An 18504-nucleotide genomic window follows, 5' to 3' on the forward strand; every position below is an offset into this window, starting at 1 on the left:
TGTGAGTAGGCCACAAAGAGGTTTATCGGATGACACCTACAACGTTGGAATCCACTGTTCTAATTCTTCCTGCTCTTCTGATAAGATATATAGTTGCATTAATACCTATTATGTTTATGAGGTTGATTGTTTTTAGCATTCCCTGGAACAAGTTCCTTGTAGCTGTTTTATTTATTTATATATTTTTTTTATTTCGAGAATTCAGAATACATAGTATACACCTGATGTAACAAAGAGAAGAAAACGGAATGTGCAGAGCCTTTAAATTAGGGGATAAGTAGTCAGCAAGGTGAGAGTTCCATCATTATGACGGTGGATGAGAGTAACACTGCCAAAGCCATCTCGTTTTCCCATCTGTAATACAAGAGCCACACCTAGGACTACTTGACTTCTGTTATCGCTAGAGGCCGGATGTTAGGTAATATGCCTATTCTTTAATATTAAAGATACGTATGATCAAAAATAACGTTTCGAAGTTTATACGGGGGGGGGGGGGATATAGGTTCATGCTTTTAAGCCAATTTTATTTTGCCTATTTCACCTATTCCTGCCTAAATAATTGCTTTAGTGCCTAACATAGCCTATTCTGTGCATTTTCTTCAAAATAAGACTTTATTGGAGAAAAATATATAATTTAGTATTCCAGGAAAGCAGACTGCCTTCTCCGAGAAATATGTATAAGTGTTGTTTCTAGTGATAAGATGACGTAAAACTTTGGACTGCTATGTATGCTGATCAAATGCTGTAAAACTGGACTGTCGTGTGTATAAAATTTTGAAGGCATCAGATGACCACCGATTGCTAACCCTTAATAAGCTCTGGAGGTCACATTGAACGAAGGTGCTCTACCTTTCCTGAAATCCCTAGGGCTGCCTTGAAGTAAAGGGGATTCCTCAACACAAATCATACTTCACGAGGCTGCAATGGGCCGAGGAAGTTATCTAACGACCATAACCTGAAGTCACTACAAGACTGCCATGAGCGAATGAGGTTCCTGTGTGAAACATTACTTCCTTCCCCTCTTATTATAAGGATGATACATCAAACTTTGTAGACGCAAAGACTATGTATTTTTGTAAAATAAATAGATGAAGGGCTAGAATCCCGGACTATCATTCTCTACCTACACAAATTATTACAATATACAGTAAAATAAGATATTAACAAACAGGCATGTTTCTATATTCTTTGAACATTATCTATGACTTGGATTTATTTTTAATTGTATTGAGTGTTTACCTTCACTATTTCGAGGTATATTTTAGTGCCTATTTTACTGCCTAAACATCCGGTATCTAGTTATCTCATGAGATTCAATAGCCTAATACACGTATGGCGTTGGTTATAAAGCATACAAAAATGATTGGATTGTTAATACAGCCACAGATATGCACAGATAATCGAAGTAATGAAAAAGGAGTTGTGTATTGTACAAAATCATTTTTGAATTAAGTCGAAGGAGTATACTCTCCTTTTCTTCGTGCGTGTCTACAGGGTGTCTACTAAGTTTCATGTTTCCAGTACATTTCCAGTATATTCAATATAACTATCAGCAAAATTCCAGTATCTAATACAATGATTTTTTAAAGTTCTTTAGGAATAATCACACTCTTGCTGATTTCAGGTTTGTAATTGTTTTTACCATCAAAAGAATATTTTATTTTTAATAAATTTAGTTAGCCTTGATTTTTTTGAAATACAAATGATTTTCTAACATTTTTCAAGGACCTTTCAACTCCCCTCACAGCCCTCCACTCTACCAATTGCTTCAAATGTTTAATTACAAAATGTATACAACTTTTGCTTTGGAAAAAATTTACCATCTCAAAAAATACAAAATTGTTTCTAAGACTATTACAACAATTATTATAAAAAAGTACTGTTGGCAAATTACCCGTTTCATGATTTTTTTCAGTACGTGGATTACAATTCCAGTATGAAAATTTAATTCCAGTATAATTCAAGTCTTTCCAGTATCAGTAGACACTCTGGTCTATTAGTGTATGAAAAGCTTTGTAATTTTCTACTCGTATCATACATAACATTTAACTAACGATTTATGAATCTGCCCCATGAATTATGTTTAGGAAATTTTCTTTTTACCTCCAAAAATAACAGTAATTTAAAGAGTGAGAAAAAAATCAGATTTTCTTATAAAAGACTAACGACTTTGCTTATAATTCAAAAATTAATATTTCATTAATAATCCTGCAATAGGTACACGTGTAAGTTATTTTCTGGGAAAATGGAAAGTTGGTAAGTTATTTCCGAACAATTTTCTCAAAAATGACTCAAGCAATTTTGTTCATATTTCATTAACAACAGGGTTCCCACAAACAAGTGAAAATCGATTTCCCTGACACAAATTCTTGTTTTCCCTGACATAAATTCTTGAATATAAATGGGAAGATATGGGGTAAATTCTATCATACACTTTTTAACGGTCTTCTTCATCCCCATAGCCATCCAACACACACACTTTTAATTACCTTTTACATATTTGTTATGTTCATTGAGTAACTGTTATTTACATAAAATTTAATATGTAAGTTTACAATAATATATGGATGATCCAGTACAGTATTTTTTCTGTTTATTGTAAGTTTTGCATGTATTAATTCGCAGTAGAAATAAATACTGTAAACTGACTAAGACAGTACATCATCTTACTGTATTCCACTAGTCAGTATGTCCATTATATGCTTTTTTTTTCTGCATAGGTCTGCGTATTTTCGTTAACCGGAAACCTATCATTAACGGAAATTTTTGCGAGTCCCGCTCGATTATGCTAAATACACGTTAAATCTACAAGGCCTAGTTTACTCTTGGCGGTAAATACTTTCCAAATAATTTTCTCAAAAACAGTTCACGTGATTTTGTTCACATTTCGCAATTCAACATTTAATTGAGTACCCTGTAATATAATCAAATTATTTCTCATTGAAAACACGGTGAAGGAAATTTTACTCTTGGGGATAAATTTTCTTCAGAATATTTTCTTTTCCAAAATGCCTTTTGTTATTTTATTTTTATTTCATAAATAAATGTCTCAGGAGTAAATTCACCATATGAGTTAATTTTATAAATGGGGGAGAGAAAGTTTAGTGCGATGGTCCGTACCTTTTATTCACCCATGTATTCACGTAGGCTGATTTTGGTCTGTTAAGAAAACTAGTGGTATACAGAGATGAATACTCGTACAAATTTTGCCATGGATCAATGACGTGCAAAGCATTAGATGAAGAGTGAATTTATATACTTTTTAAAAGCATTACATTCAGAGCAGTCTTTTGTAATTACAAGTAACACAGTTTTATTCATGTGAACCATTTCAAAGACAAAAAAGTTATTATCAAGATATTACAAATATGAGGTATACATGCCACCTGATACACCAGGAGCTTTTTCTATACGACAATGTATCTAAAATATATTTAAATACACTCATACTTAAAAACCACATACAAAAGTAAAGAATTCCCTGTCATTGCCAATGACTAATACTGAACAAATGGAAATTCAAGTACGCAGACAAAAAGAACTGATACTTGCGTGACTGAACTCGTGATTTTACTGTAAGAATAACTAAATGAAAACAATATAAAAATTAAATAAAAAACTACGTGACCAGTTTGGGAACAATTTTCTTTCTAAAGACTTCTACAAATAATTCTGTTACTCACTGTAAGGAACACTTTGATCATTATTACGATAAACTAATTATTACGAGCAGATTACAGAGCTTCTTAAAAATATGTACGCATATATATATGTGTAACAAATCGTGGGTGCATGGATGTTCGGTTTTCATTCATATAATTTCTTCTCTTTTTCACTAGTACATAAAGGTATGAAAATGGCTTCAGTTACATTGAAAATGACGGCTGTAATTTCTCTTTCTTTCTATAAATATATATATATATATATATATATATATATATATATATATATATATATATATATACAGGGTGATTATAAAGGTTCATCGGGTTTTATAGTAAAAGATGTTGAAAACTATTAATACCATACGTTTGTGCTAATGGTGAAACTAAAGAACACATGTAAAAGTTTAATTTCTCATATTCATAATCTCGACTTATAGTGACACAGGTAGCACACAAGCCGTTTAAAAAATGGCGTCTATGCAACAGAGCATCCTGTATTTTGTAACATGAGAAGTGATTTTTCCGTTGCTACTGTACAGCATGCATTCTGTAGACAGGTAAAGACACTGGCTGCCTGTGTAAAAGGTAAAATCATATAACGTCCAAATGTTTCTGATGAAACACTGGGACGCGTGTGGCGCGAACTAGACTACCGCGTAGATGTATGTCATAAATGAAATCTTTCAGGTTAACGTCCCACGTTTACGGTCTTTAGAGTAAGGCAGACAATGATTAAGACAAATGAATGTGATGGAATGAGGAAGTGGAAGAAAAGGGAGTACTCCGAAAAAAAACACTGATACGATGCCCACTACGAGTTTTCTTGGCCGGAGATCAAACCAGGGACCCAGAAGTAAGCACTCTACACTGAGCCACAGTGCCCCACAGATGTATGTGGTGTGACAAAAGGAAGCCACATCGAACATTTGCAATAGCATGTATGAAACTTGGAACGTTTCTGTATATCTTCAAGTATCATTCCTCATTGTGTGTGTTATAGATGTTTTAATACTTAAATACTGTATAACTCTTTCAAACCCGATGAATCATTCATAATCATATGCATACATGCATTTTGTATGCGTGTTTCCCAATCTGTTTTGCCTATCGGTAACTTCTATGCAATGCATATTGAAAGTTATGTCCAATACAAAGCGAACATTTAAACCTGGAGGGGCATAAGCTTCAGTGTGTTTCATGCCATCTTGAGTTTGAATTTTATATACGGGCAATGCACAAATGTATATCACACGTTTTTTCTATCAATAACTAGGAATGAATAAATCAGAGTATTTGTTTTGAAAAATGTATTCTTAATTGATCGATTCGTCCCACAATTACTGGTAACATATAGGGGCATGTATGCGTTTTTGCTGGCAACTAAACATGATTAAATATTGTTGCGCACCAATAGCAGTATGTTCTTGCAAGAAGAATAGCAATTAGTGAAATGGGACGCATATGTAACATTAGAGGACCATTATACGTTTACTACCACCATTATAACGCTTACTATCATTAGATTAACTGAGTGGAGAAACATTTATCATTACGAAGGTCACTCTCACAGATACCCAAGAATCGAAAGCTTCCAGGTTGGGAAACACTAGAATGGAAGATAAAATAACTTCACTCGGAAGTCTATAGTGACATATATATATTTGAAGTTGAAGAGTTGCACTCTTGATTGGGATAGTTGACTATTGTTGCGTCCAAGGTTCTCAATAGTATAGAAATACAAAACAATCTTATCGAGTTTGAATGTACAATATTATTCTCACATTGTCGTAATTTTGTCCCGGAACTGAATAGGATTAACTGAGGAAATAAAAGTACTCAAATCAACCATCAACATTTAAACCACTGTCACACGTCAGTCAATATGCTCAAGGCACTAAGCAGTTCGTAGTTTCCTCATATATTTATTACTGAATTCTATTTTGAGAGGAAACATTCCACCCAAGAATATAGGATTATGCGTCAAAATGTCAATTTTTTTTACATAAAAAATGTAATGATACCTTGAATATTCCTCACAAAATAGGATCGGGTTGAAAAAACCTTTATACGATTCCTTCAAATAAAACATTGACTGTATTGACATTACTGATATTTCCATATTTGAGATCATGGCGTCACTAGAAGCTGTTTCCCATTATATTATATGAGGGTTATGGGAAGGGTACTCGTGAAAAAATGTTGAAAAGGAATAGTTCCGTTCATTTCATTCTCCACACTACTGACGAACTTACATCTGTAGAGCTAAATGTGGATGTAAAATACGGCTGCGCAGCAAATGATACGCATTCTCTCTTAGGAAGGGTACTTTTATCCTAAATCCAGTATTTAGCGACACATCACCTGGGGAACCCCACTCTACTATTTATGGAGAGGAATCATCTTTGTTCCAATGCTTCACGAAGAGAATTTTGTTTTTCTTTTTAGAAATTTTTCGAATGATATCGCCTATCTCAACGTCGACTTAATATATTTTAAGTAAACTGGAGTATCTAACTGCCAGGGAAACATTTCTGCCGTCGCTGTATTTTATTTACACCCTACATACCATAAAATTCATGAGTTGCTTCTAGCTACCAATAAACAGATGATTATACTGACATAATAATGTGCGAGTTGTAATGCTCTTGATGTGAACTAATGAAATAAATCTCCAACATATCACTACAACAATTTGCATGTGATACACTTTGTCATAAGCCCCGATTTATCATCTACGACTTCATCTGGTCCTAGACTGCTGTCATACCGCTGAAGGAAGCTATTTCTTGACCAACTCCAATCTGGAGGCGTGTGGACAACAGAAGAACAATTATCATTAACATTTATATTTATAATACAGAACATTACTGTACTTGGAAGTTTGGGTCAATGTTTCATTTGAAGCAATCTTATACTTTTAAAATAGAACTCATCATAAATTTAAGTAGAACTTAGAGACAGTTTTCACTAAGAACTTACATGTATCTCAAATAGATCTCATCGAGAAATTATCACGATTATTTTAATTCAACCTCATTACTCCGACTTGACTACAGTTAACGTTTAAACGGAATTCCTAGGTACTCATAACTTCGTTAACCCAGCTGGTCACGAGTCTTCCATAAACAGTGTAGAATAAACAGCAATTTCACGAAAATACTTATGATGTTTGAGATTTCAATATATTAACACTTTCGGTTTTCCATCCATAACTTATTTTACACAATTCTATTTTGTACAATGCTACCTCACAATCAACAAACATATTTCGAATATCATATTTGTTCTTAGAAATTTCATGTGCATAAACTATATAATTATTAATATTCAATATAATTCTCCAGGATAATTCCCACATGGAGAAAACGCTTGACATAAAACGGTATTATAAAGCAACTTATACACCATTTTGACACAAACAGTTGTTTCACTCATTCAGCAGATCACTTCATCAGTGTTATAATCCAACTGAACAGTCTGAACTAAACTGACTGTAACGTATTGTTTATGGAGAACATAATTATCAATTCTGATATTTCAAAAGAATTTACTGCTCTCAATTTTTGTTGAAACAATATTATGATTGCTAATGTCAATAAATTTTAAAATTATAATTTGGGAACAGTTATGATAATTAACAGTTGAGCTTTGTTTCAATCGAAGAAGTTAAATAAAATAAATTGTGGACAGAAAACCAACACTTTTAGATTTTACATTCAGTTTGTTTATTTACACGTTCCTCAAAGACATGATTATAGTAATGCTATACTGAAGATAATATGATGTCACTCACTGCATTTTAAAGAAAAATGTTAATGATGTTATTGAGAAAGATTCAATTTTATTTGTACATATGCATATTTGTATCTGTGTTGTGCAGTATCCAAGTATTTTTACCTTGAACTGAATAACCTTTGTTTCTATCCCATCTTACGCTGCTTACAATGTTAGAAGTGTTGAAGAATATTCTATCTATCCATCTGTTTTATATTATTCATTACTGCTGAATGCTGTAACATAAAGACACTAGTCCACAACAGAAGTATTTTGACCTGAAACAAGGACGTTGGAGTAATAAGTTGTTAAGCTACTTATGTTACATCGAACGCAATCGAGTTTGTCTATCTTCAGGAAAATTATGCACCACCTTTCTACTAAGAAGGTTCATCTATTACTTCTTCGTGACGTACGAAGTTCCCTTTCTATCTCAAACTGTCGTACATCAGTCCTTTGAAGAAAGTCCTGCCGTTCCAAATACCTGCAAATACAAACACCAGGGTGCTTCAGTTAGTATAATTTCAAATTTTAACAACAAACACAATTACTTTTTCGTGCTATTCACACGACAATAATATATGATCTTCATTGACTAATGATCAATACGTTTGTCATCACTGAGTTAGGCTCTGCGTTCGATTCCCGGTGGGTGTTCAAATCTTTTTGAAGTTGATATGACATCGTGTATGGATAAGTAGGGAAGTAACTTGAATCAAGTAACGAACTATGGATTAAGAAAGCCAAAACTAATGTATTGTGGGTTGATGCGCTGAACATGCATCACCCACCACTAGGACCTGAAGTAAAACTAAAATATCATAAAATAAACTCTTTACACAAGAATACTATACAGAGTGAGAAGTGAGTCGAAGTAAGTTCTAAGCTGGATCCTCTAGTTCCTGCACAATGTCGCGAAAAGAATTACGTAATATTAAATGTAAATATCACAAGGTACTATGCAATTTTAATACTAATATTAAACGAAATGAGGTCAAAATGCACTATGAAGGTTCCTTCAATATCGAAAACGCAAGAAATTATTTATTTATTTAACAATCACCAGATACAGCTCAGAGGCCATTTTACACTGGATATCCAACAACAACAATAACAATGGAAAGGATTTGGGAAGGTATCGGCCAGGTTTCAACTTGCGGTACACTATGGGTGTAACTTGAATTCTCGCGGCACACTCATAGATATTATTATTGTTATTTGTAAATAGAAAATACCGTTGTATTTTTTTTCTGTGATTACTGACCTCCTTTTCACAGAGAAGAAAGCTCGATCACTAGTGTTATTTTTTCGAAAGCTCGATCATGCTTATTTTTCATTCTAATTCAAAAACAGAAAACAATTCCAATTAAATATAGAACTCAGGCTTTTAAAAATACACTTTCTTTTTCAAAGACTGTATCCAACCTTTCACTAAATAACGAACGAACAAACAAATCTCTTGTACTTTTAAAGCAGATGGAGGTAATTTGTATTCGTGTTTGCTTTGTCGAAAGAATAGAATGAGATTTTAAAATTTCAAGTTACGAAATAATCTGTAACAATAAAGAAGCAATAATGGTCATAACAATGATAATAAATACTTTTTTCAACATTAAAAATGTACAGACAAGTAACACAGTGTGAAACTTATAATTTATTAACATGGTTAATATACATCACCATTTCTAAAATTAATAAAATTGTTTTCGAAATACAATCTATGTAGTAGTAATGTATGTACAATAATATATTACAATTACAGTATTTTTTCCATTGTAGAGGTTCATAGTAATGTGAAATACAAATACACATTTTTCCTGTCTTGCAATTTGGCTGTTATATAATTAATAATTTTTTTTTTAATTTCCTCGCGGCACACCGGTTGGGAAACGCTGCTTTAAGGTAAAGATATCGTTTTTTGGCTTTAGGTGCTGATACCTGTATGAAAGATATTTTATAAAGAAACAAAAATGTCTTGTTTTTTAGAAATATGACTACTATGCAGGGATGATTGATCTAAACCAAGGTGGTTTAAACCAGGTAATTAAAAAAAAAAAAAGTTTAAAGCAAAAAATAAATATTAAAGCGAAAATGCCACAAATCGTGTGAACTTCATGATAACGTTTCCATATATCTCAAATATCTACATCTTTTCTCATATATATTACAAACCTAGGAAACATAAACGTAACTGATTTATTGAAATCAAAAGTATTTTCTGCATATGTATATGAATGAATAGTTCAGAGACAGTGTAAACTCAAATGATTCGCATCTTTATTTATTTATTTTACTGATATACAAATTATGTTGCTGTATCTCAGACTCATTGAACTAACTTGGACTAAATTGGATCTTCTGTATTCTGTAGCCTTTTGAAACTGTCCATTTATTTTTATAATGTGTATAACTCTGTACAATGATTTCATTTGTGCAGTTGTGTATCTGTCTGCCCTTCTGAAGAGACTCTTAAGTAGTATGCAAGATTAGTACAATGTATTTCTATCAGATGTCCTCTGTGGATGAAACTTTTAAACTCGTCGCTTTTATAATCAAGGGGTCTCGGGTTCGAATCCAGAAGGAGGACAATTTCTCTCGATTAGCATTCTAAGAATAGATACCATCTTTTCTTAGTCCCTTATTCAACTGGGAGTGGCTGAAATTAACAAGTTCTGGTTTTGACGATGATCAGTAATAGCGAGAAGCGTATTTTTTTTTTCCAATCAATTAAACGTTCCAAGAATACATTCCGTCTCCACTCTAATCTCTTTACTAAAATCGTAAGTGGTAAAAATTTACTCCCACTTCCAGTTTCAATACTAACTGAGATAATATCATTCCATACAAACCAAAGTCTTTCACATGGTGTAAACGTGACACTGTTGCTTATTCCTTAAATTGGTTACACGAAATATAGGGGACATATGTTCAATTTCGTTGCTGTTTTCTCTTAATTCTACATTAGAAACTAACCTCAGCACATTCTAAGCATTATACTGGTTTCTATTTGTTTTTACATTTTTTCGCGTTTGTCTAAAAAAAAAATTAGGAATAAAACGGCGACTCGTGTATTTTTCTGTAAAAAAAAGCCTTTTTTACAAACAAAAAAAAATCTCTTTTCACTTTAAGTAGGAATACCTCTAACATATAGCGGAAAAGTTGCCGTGCCAAAAATAAATAGGTTCACAATAAATACTCAGAAAAAATCCTGGATGTTTGAAAACTTTCGAGAAATAGTGTAAGAGCTAATATGCATTTATCTCTAAAACATTTATAGGGAGACTTTACGATTATAATCAACGTTAAGTATTCTCCACTCACTAGTAACTGCACGCACTTGGGTCCTCCGCTAAGCTCTTGTTATGACATTACAACAGCAGAACTGTTTTCTAAGGTATACACACGACTGATCGATAAATTATCTTCCCTTATAATTACAACATAATCCATCCATTGTCACTAATATTAATTGATTTCTACTTATTCCCCCGCAAATACATCCCTCAGGAATGAATACATTAATTATAATTCAACTTCGTAACTATTTATAAGTTGTTGTGATGTCAAACCACAAAGAAAACATTTCGAATTTCGTATTTCATATATTTTCATTTTTACACACTATGCATGCACACATCTAGATTTCCGTAGTTGCCACATTTATTTTCCTCACTCGAGGTATTGGGGTTGTATTAGATAATCATACCCAAATCAACTTAGTAGCTGAACTCCAAGCAGACTCTGAATAGCAAAAAGGTACAGTCCTTAGTACAGAGCTAATAATTCACTAATTGGGTGACTAGCGCGTGATTAACGAATTTACTCTGAATACTGTCCTATATGGTTTGTTTGTTTAAGTATAGAGTTTCTTTTCAGCACTGAGGCTATATAAGACGTGGATCTACAGTTTAAAGTGGAATTCAAATCACTGTAATGCATTCAGTCATACCATTGGAAATCGAATTCGGTATTTCGTGTACCAAAATTATACTCGCTAGCTACCACAGGGTGTCTACTAATTCCACAATGAAATTTCGTGACTTTTTCGTGACCTTTTCTTTACCAAATCATAAAATTTCCTAACATTTTCAATAGCGAATTCGGGTGCAAATTAGGCCGAATTTTCATACATGCGATAGAAACGTACTTTGCTTGCGATTTGGTAGCGTCGAATGCCGACCATAGACATTTTTGGTGGTGAATTTTGATGTTTTATAGAACAAAATTTTCCAATCTGTATTTACATTTGCACAGTTAAAAAAAAATCGTGACCCAAAAGCTAAATTTCGTGACTTTTTCGTGACTTTCACGACCGTTTTCTGATTTCGTGACTTTTTCGTGACATTCGTGACCGATAGACACCCTGTACCAGACCTCCAGGGAGGACTTTGTAGACACTACGGAGCTTGAGTCATATGGTTGGTCAGGTGTCTACTAAAATTCCAAAATGTAATTTCGTGATTTTTTCGTGACCTTTTCTTTACCAAACCATGTAATTTCCTAACATTCTCAAGAGCGATTTTGGATGCGAATTAGGCCGAATTTTCATGAATGCGATAGAAGCGCGCTTTGCTTGTGATTTGGTAGCTTCTAAAGCCGACCATACACATTTTTGGTGCCGAATTTTGACCTTTTATAGAGCAAAATTTTTCAGTCTGTACTTTTATTTGTACAGATAAAAAAAAAACACTAAATTTCGTTACTTTCATGACTTCCGTGACCGACAGACACTCTGTTGGTTGAAAAGGCATGATTACTCGTATCATTAGTAAATTTAAATGTTTTAAGATGGTGCTACCTTCATGTACTATAGAATGATACGATAACATCTTTATGAATAATCCTCCAATTTCTTGTACACGAACAGCATTTGAATATTTTCTCGAACTATGCCGAAAGAAAGAAAAATCCACGTTTTATGTAAAGAACAGAAATAAAGACCAACATACCCATCTCTTCCTTTGTTGAATGTCTGGATTTCATCTTCAATTCCCTCGTCTTTCTTAAATTTATCCCAGTCCAGCTTTGATTTTTCCAACGTACTCAACTTATTCTTCTTCCCCAACTGTCCTAAAACACTGCTTAGGCCTCCACCTCTTCCTCTGCCCCTCCCAGGGCCAAGAGCTGCTCCTCGCCCTAACACTCCTGGAGCATCTCTTCCACTTTCGCCTCGACCCACAGGCTGCTTCTCATTTAATGGGTGGAGAGTGGCTGCTTTTGCTTCTTCTGAACTTGCATCTACTTCCTTCGTCACTCTACGAAAAGCAACACAAAAATGTAATTGGATAAGTCAACATTGAGCTGCAAATGGTTACAGATCGTATAAATGTATAACATTATACTGAAGAACGAAATTTTTCTATACTATATATGTCTTGGTACAGGACAGCACTATTTATTTAAACTTAACTATATGCCTTCACCTATTTTCAAAGTGGGTTGCTATTCACTGTTTGTCGACACAGTCAGATATTTATTCTGGGATTTCGCCATCTATGGCCATGTTAGCCCTTCACGTATGAGGATGATGTCCCTCGGTGATCATACTGTCGGAGGAAAGGGAACGAAGGAAACGGCCTTAGTCCTGTATGTTAGGTACCATCCTGGCATTTGCCTGGTTTGAATGGGAAAAACACAGGAAAAACTCACTCAGGATGGCTGGCCTAAAAAAGCTTTTACACTTTTTCGACCGGGAATCGAACCCGGGACCGCTCGCACGACAAACGAGAGCGTTGGCGACTACGCTACGCGGGGCCACAAATCGAAGATCAGACTAATCAAGAAATCTCATTCAGCTCAACAAAATGACATGGAAGACTAAATTTTTATCCAGAGAAGATTATGTAAACCACAAAATTGCTGCTGTACGATAACCACAACACCTAATGCAACTGATCCTTAAGTACACTCTCGTCAAGTTTTACATTATGACACCAGCAAGACGACAGCACACAGTATGGCTAATGAGACATAGGGCAAAATTGATTACATCAAACTTTAATTTCTGTTTAAATATAATACTGTCTAAATAAGAGAGGCTGTCAAGAAGTTCCCGGAATATAGTTTTGGCATTTCTCATGCAATCACAGTGAATCTTATACTATACAGTTCTTAGGTATCCTAATTATGAATATGACTAAAGTGTGAACAGGCCAGTTTGCAAGTTGTGTAGCTAAACAGAGGATTCCGTGGTGGTCAGTTGGAGCACTGTCGCAGTTCGAACAACGCGCCAACATCTAGTTTTTGTGTAAGTTGGGGAATTTGCTTTAGATACCTACTTTGATACCCTTAAGGCATATACGGTGAAATTGCTTTAAGGAAAACAGCACCGGTACTCATTTCGCCATCGTAGAAGACATCAAAACCGACGCGACAGCTGAACTTCAGAAGATGCCGGAAGAGTAATTTCGTCCGTGTTTCCTGTAATGGCAAGAGCGGAGGAGGAAGTATGTGCATTCCGAAGGTGCTTACTTTGCAGGCGATTAAGTAAATGTATACTTGTATTGTGGTGTGTGTGTACTAAAGTGCCAGGAACTTTTAGACTGACCCTCGTATAAGTCATATGAAGGGTAAGGGGAAAAACCAAGGAATGTCCATGTGTGTGCTTTGTCCTATCTGTTGGTGACTCTTGGTACTATTTGACAGTATATGCCATGCATGCGTAGATGTCGAAATGTCCATGCAAAAAGGGACTACCCTATTCTTTTTTACGCGGTTTAAAATATAAAAACGCCGTTTTCTAGAAAATACAGTTTTGTGACATTCCTCCTTTTTTTCTCTCCTTACCTTTCATATATTAATCGATAGATCACACTGAACTGAACAAAAATGACAGGTTTGGCGTAAATTCTCATGTTCAGTTTTTGGGACAATCGAAACAAAAGAATTATTATGGCGTTAAAGAGTATGCCGTTCATTGCCTGATATAGTTCATAGTGTTTATTCTGCTGTAATAGATTTACTTATTTATGTATTGTATATTAAAGATATATGCATCTTTTATTGTTTGGGTTTTCCTATCGGTGACACCTTACTACTCGTAACGTGTAGAATCACCTAAAAGGAAATGTGTCAACCTCTGATAACTTAGGGCATCGATTGTAAAAGTACATAATCCGAGAGCTACTGGAAAAGTTTTTGCAAACTACTACTAACAGTGGCGCTAATGTTCAGCTACTATACAATTCCAGGGCTCATAGTGGTCTGGTCTCTTCTAAATAGTTGAAAAGTGATCAAAAGCACACGAAAAAGTGACCAAAATCTCATCATGATCCTTTTTTCTATCAATTTCTCCATGACCTCTCTCTGTTTGTTTCATCTTTTCTTCTCTACTTCTTCTTTTTGTGCTTCCTCCTTTCTCAAGTTTTCTAAGTATGGTTTGTAGTTACAGTAAACAAAATTAGCAGATGTAAGAAGCTTCTGAGTAAGTGGAACCACTTCTAGCCTATTTCCGAATTTCTTCATCCCAGACATTATATTTAACTTAGCATTGAGAGTTCTCAAAGCCATGAAATATTCAAATTCGTCACCTACTCTTAAGAACATACAAGAAGCATAACACAAGACGAACATGATGAACCACACAAACACACACAAAACGTTGAGCGGGGCGTTAACTACTACGAGAGAAAACTAAAAGACTATTATGATAGAAGAAAGAATAGACACAGAAGGGTTCTCAACCCCACCTTGAGAGCTTAAGCATACACCAACCATCCACTGTGCTTTAGAAAGAATAAAAGCTGAAGTGAGAATAAAGCTGACTGTTTCACATGTGGCAGCAAGTACTGAAGCTTCCAGAAGAGTAATGAGTAACAAGTGTCTGCCTTTTTTCATTTATTTTTATATTTTTCTTAGAAAACTGCCAATGCAAAACAAATTACACGAAAAAGTCACTTTATCTCCCAAAAAAAAGTAACTTTTAGTGACCAACTTGAAAAAAAGTAACTTTTAGTTAAAAAAGTGACTCGTTATGAGCCCTGCAGTTCGGAAGAATTGACCTTTCTATGTTTAAGTTATCTTCGTTTAAGCTTATTCAATTATTTTTTTATTTATTTATTATTTTTTTTTTTTTTTACAACGATTTGTAGTAGTAGTTTTGTGTGAGAAATTGAAAATTTTCGTGAACGCTTTCAGGCAATGATTTTTTAAAAATGATTTCAAATGTAGTTAACATCGAAACAATGCATCAAGTGACTTCATTTGGCTTCTGGCAATGAACACCATTCAAAAAGACAGTGTGCAATTTATTTTCCGAACTTCAGCGTGGTGGCACATTTCTCAATGATGAATTTCGTAAATGTTGTCTATCCACGTCTGTTGTTTGCTAGTTACGTTGATGATGCGGTGATACCGCGAGGTTCAGGCATTCTTCAACATTGACATGAAAGCAATGCATACATGCATATGTCACCTGAACGTACGAACTTTCACGCCGCTGGATCTCACACAACTTGATCGAAGCTCAAAACATGCTCTTGCCAATTGGTGTACAAAAATGCTTAAAAAAAAAAAAAAAAAAAAAATTAGATTGAGGTAACCCAAATTTGGTGTATTAGAAAGTATGATCAAAAAATACGATGAATAATTTTATTAGAAACAAAGTAATAAGCTTACATGGAATTTCATTTAATCTCCTTCAGGTGAATAGTTTTATTAGAAACAAAATAATAAGCTTACATGGAATTTGATTTAATCTCCTTCAGGTGAATAATTTTATTAGAAACAAAGTAATAAGCTTACATGGAATTTGATTTAATCTCCTTCAGGTGAATAATTTTATTAGAAACAAAGTAATGAGCATACATGGAATTTGATTTAATCTCCTTCAGGTGAATAATTTTATTAGAAACAAAGTAATAAGCTTACATGGAATTTGATTTAATCTCCTTCAGGTGAATAATTTTATTAGAAACAAAGTAATAAGCTTACATGGAATTTGATTTAATCTCCTTCAGGTGAATAATTTTATTAGAAACAAAGTAATAAGCTTACATGGAATTTGATTTAATCTCCTTCAGGTGAATAATTTTATTAGAAACAAAGTAATAAGCTTACATGGAATTTGATTTAATCTCCTTCAAAGTACTGTTCTTGGCTAGCAATGCACTTATTCCAACGTTGAATCCATGACTGGAAGCATTTCTGGAAGGCTTCTTTTGGAGGGGCATTCAGATGCTCTGTCGTGGCCCTCTGAATGTTAAGAATGGTGTTCAAACGTCTCCCATTAAGAACGGTTTTACTGTTTGGAAAAAAAACAGAAGTCGCATGGTGCTATATCTGGAGAGCACAGCGAATCTGGATAGACAGGAATATTTTTTTGGCCAAAAATTCGCGGATCAATAGCAAGGTGTGGTACGGCGCGTTTTTGTAGTGAAGAAGGAAGCCATTTGCCGATTTAATCGGCGGTTAAAATGCTTTTCATGGACCCATACGAGATGTTTAGTTCTTCGGAAACCTCTCGAATAGTCATTCGCCTGTTTGAAATCATTTTTGTGTCTTTTTGCATGTTTTCATCTGTTTCTGACGTCGAAGGACGTTTCCATCGTTGTTCGTTTTCAACCGACTCCTTGCCGCTTCTGAATCGTTCATACCATTTGTAAACAGTCTTCAATGCCACAGTTTCATCGCCATACAATGACCCTTCGTAAGCTTCTTTGACATTTTTGTTTTCAGCTTAGCACAAAACAATGTTGCCGCGCGACAGACACTCTTAACACGTTCTCACTCTTAGTGTTGCAAAAAAAAAGTTTTTTTTTTCTGTGAAGTTTTTTTCAATAAAAAAATCGTTCTTTTTCATGTTTTTTTTTCAAATGTCTGTTTTTTTTCTGGCTACTATTATTTATTGATTTATGTTGCAGATTATTGAAATAATCAACAGAACTTGAGTCGAAGCCGTCGTAACTTACAAATCGTTTGTTTCTTTGTACCTATACGAGCAAAATTGTGTGATTATTCCTTTCGGCCCCAGGTCATTTTTGGCGTTTTCCTACATTTCCAATTAGTGACTTATTGCTCAAAAACTATTCATTCGATTGATATAGTTAAGGCCTTATTTTAAAAAAAATGGATGTGGCTATTTTTTGGTGTAAGTTGCATTGCAGTGTTGCCAACGGGTGGATAATTATTGAGGGAAATGCAGGGGGGGGAATTTACCAAAAAATCCCTAACCGAATTTCAACTTTTTTTGTATCTAGCACCACTGCTGCCATATGGGTTCAAGTCACCTAAACAAATCTTTGGTGTGTTGACAAGGTACAGTGAAACCCTGAAGTCTCTGGCTTCCATTCAAAGAGGGGAAAGAAAAAATTATGTCATACACATGAAATTTTTGACACTTTTTACGCCTCAGAAGCAAAAATCAAATATGCCGGGGCTACAGCTTCTCTAATTATCTATTGAAACTTTTCATAGTGCGTTCTGTAGAGCAAAGAGGAAGCTTTCAGGAGTGGTACGTTTGTTTCAATGTAACCAGTAAGAGGGTAATAATAGAGAGGAAAAGGGAAATTTTCCGAATTTTTCACCTAAAAGCGGGAATTAATTGTTTTGGCTGCAAACGCTGCCCTCAGACAGACAAAAACTATCTGAAAATAAACCGTAGTACTCCAAGAATATATCTTACAAGTATCATGGCGATATATAACAAACTAAGCATGAAATTAAAAAAAAAAAATCTCATTCTACCTCAGAAATTCGCCATTTTCTTACCATTTCCAGAACATGGTTTATTATAAACCTCAACTGTACTTCCCATAATTATTCTAGTGAAACTTTTTATGGTGCGCTGTGCAGGCTAAGAATGAGGCTGTTAGACGCCGGTGCGTTTGTTCGAATGTAGCCAACAAGAAGGAAATAATAGAAATAAAAAGGATTTTTTTTCCAAAATTTGCCCCTAAAATCTGGAATTAAAATTTTCTGTAGCTGGCAACATTACTATCAAACACACACAAACTATCTTAAAACATGCTTTGGTATCCCTCTAATATATCCTACAAGTATTGTGACGATATCTAATAAAGTAAGCATGTCAATAAAAAATATCTCATTCTACCTTTAAAAAAAATCA

The 18504-nt window shown here is 34.3% G+C and overlaps 1 protein-coding gene across 1 annotated transcript; it reads right to left on the minus strand.

Annotated features, from left to right (window-relative positions):
• Positions 1-3234: 3234 nt before the first annotated feature.
• Positions 3235-14293, minus strand: LOC145665171 (heterochromatin-stabilizing protein CFDP1-like). Its single transcript, XM_081732454.1, has 3 exons — positions 14226-14293; positions 12389-12694; positions 3235-7923 (listed from the first exon to the last, which is right to left on the minus strand). The coding sequence occupies exons 1-3, from the start codon at positions 14291-14293 to the stop codon at positions 7830-7832; spliced, it is 468 nt and encodes a 155-aa protein (XP_081588580.1). The 3' UTR covers positions 3235-7829.
• Positions 14294-18504: the final 4211 nt, after the last annotated feature.

This window comes from Thermobia domestica, chromosome 11 (genome assembly GCF_964235325.1).
Source record: "Thermobia domestica chromosome 11, izTheDome1.hap1.1, whole genome shotgun sequence".
Taxonomy (NCBI): domain Eukaryota; kingdom Metazoa; phylum Arthropoda; class Insecta; order Zygentoma; family Lepismatidae; genus Thermobia; species Thermobia domestica.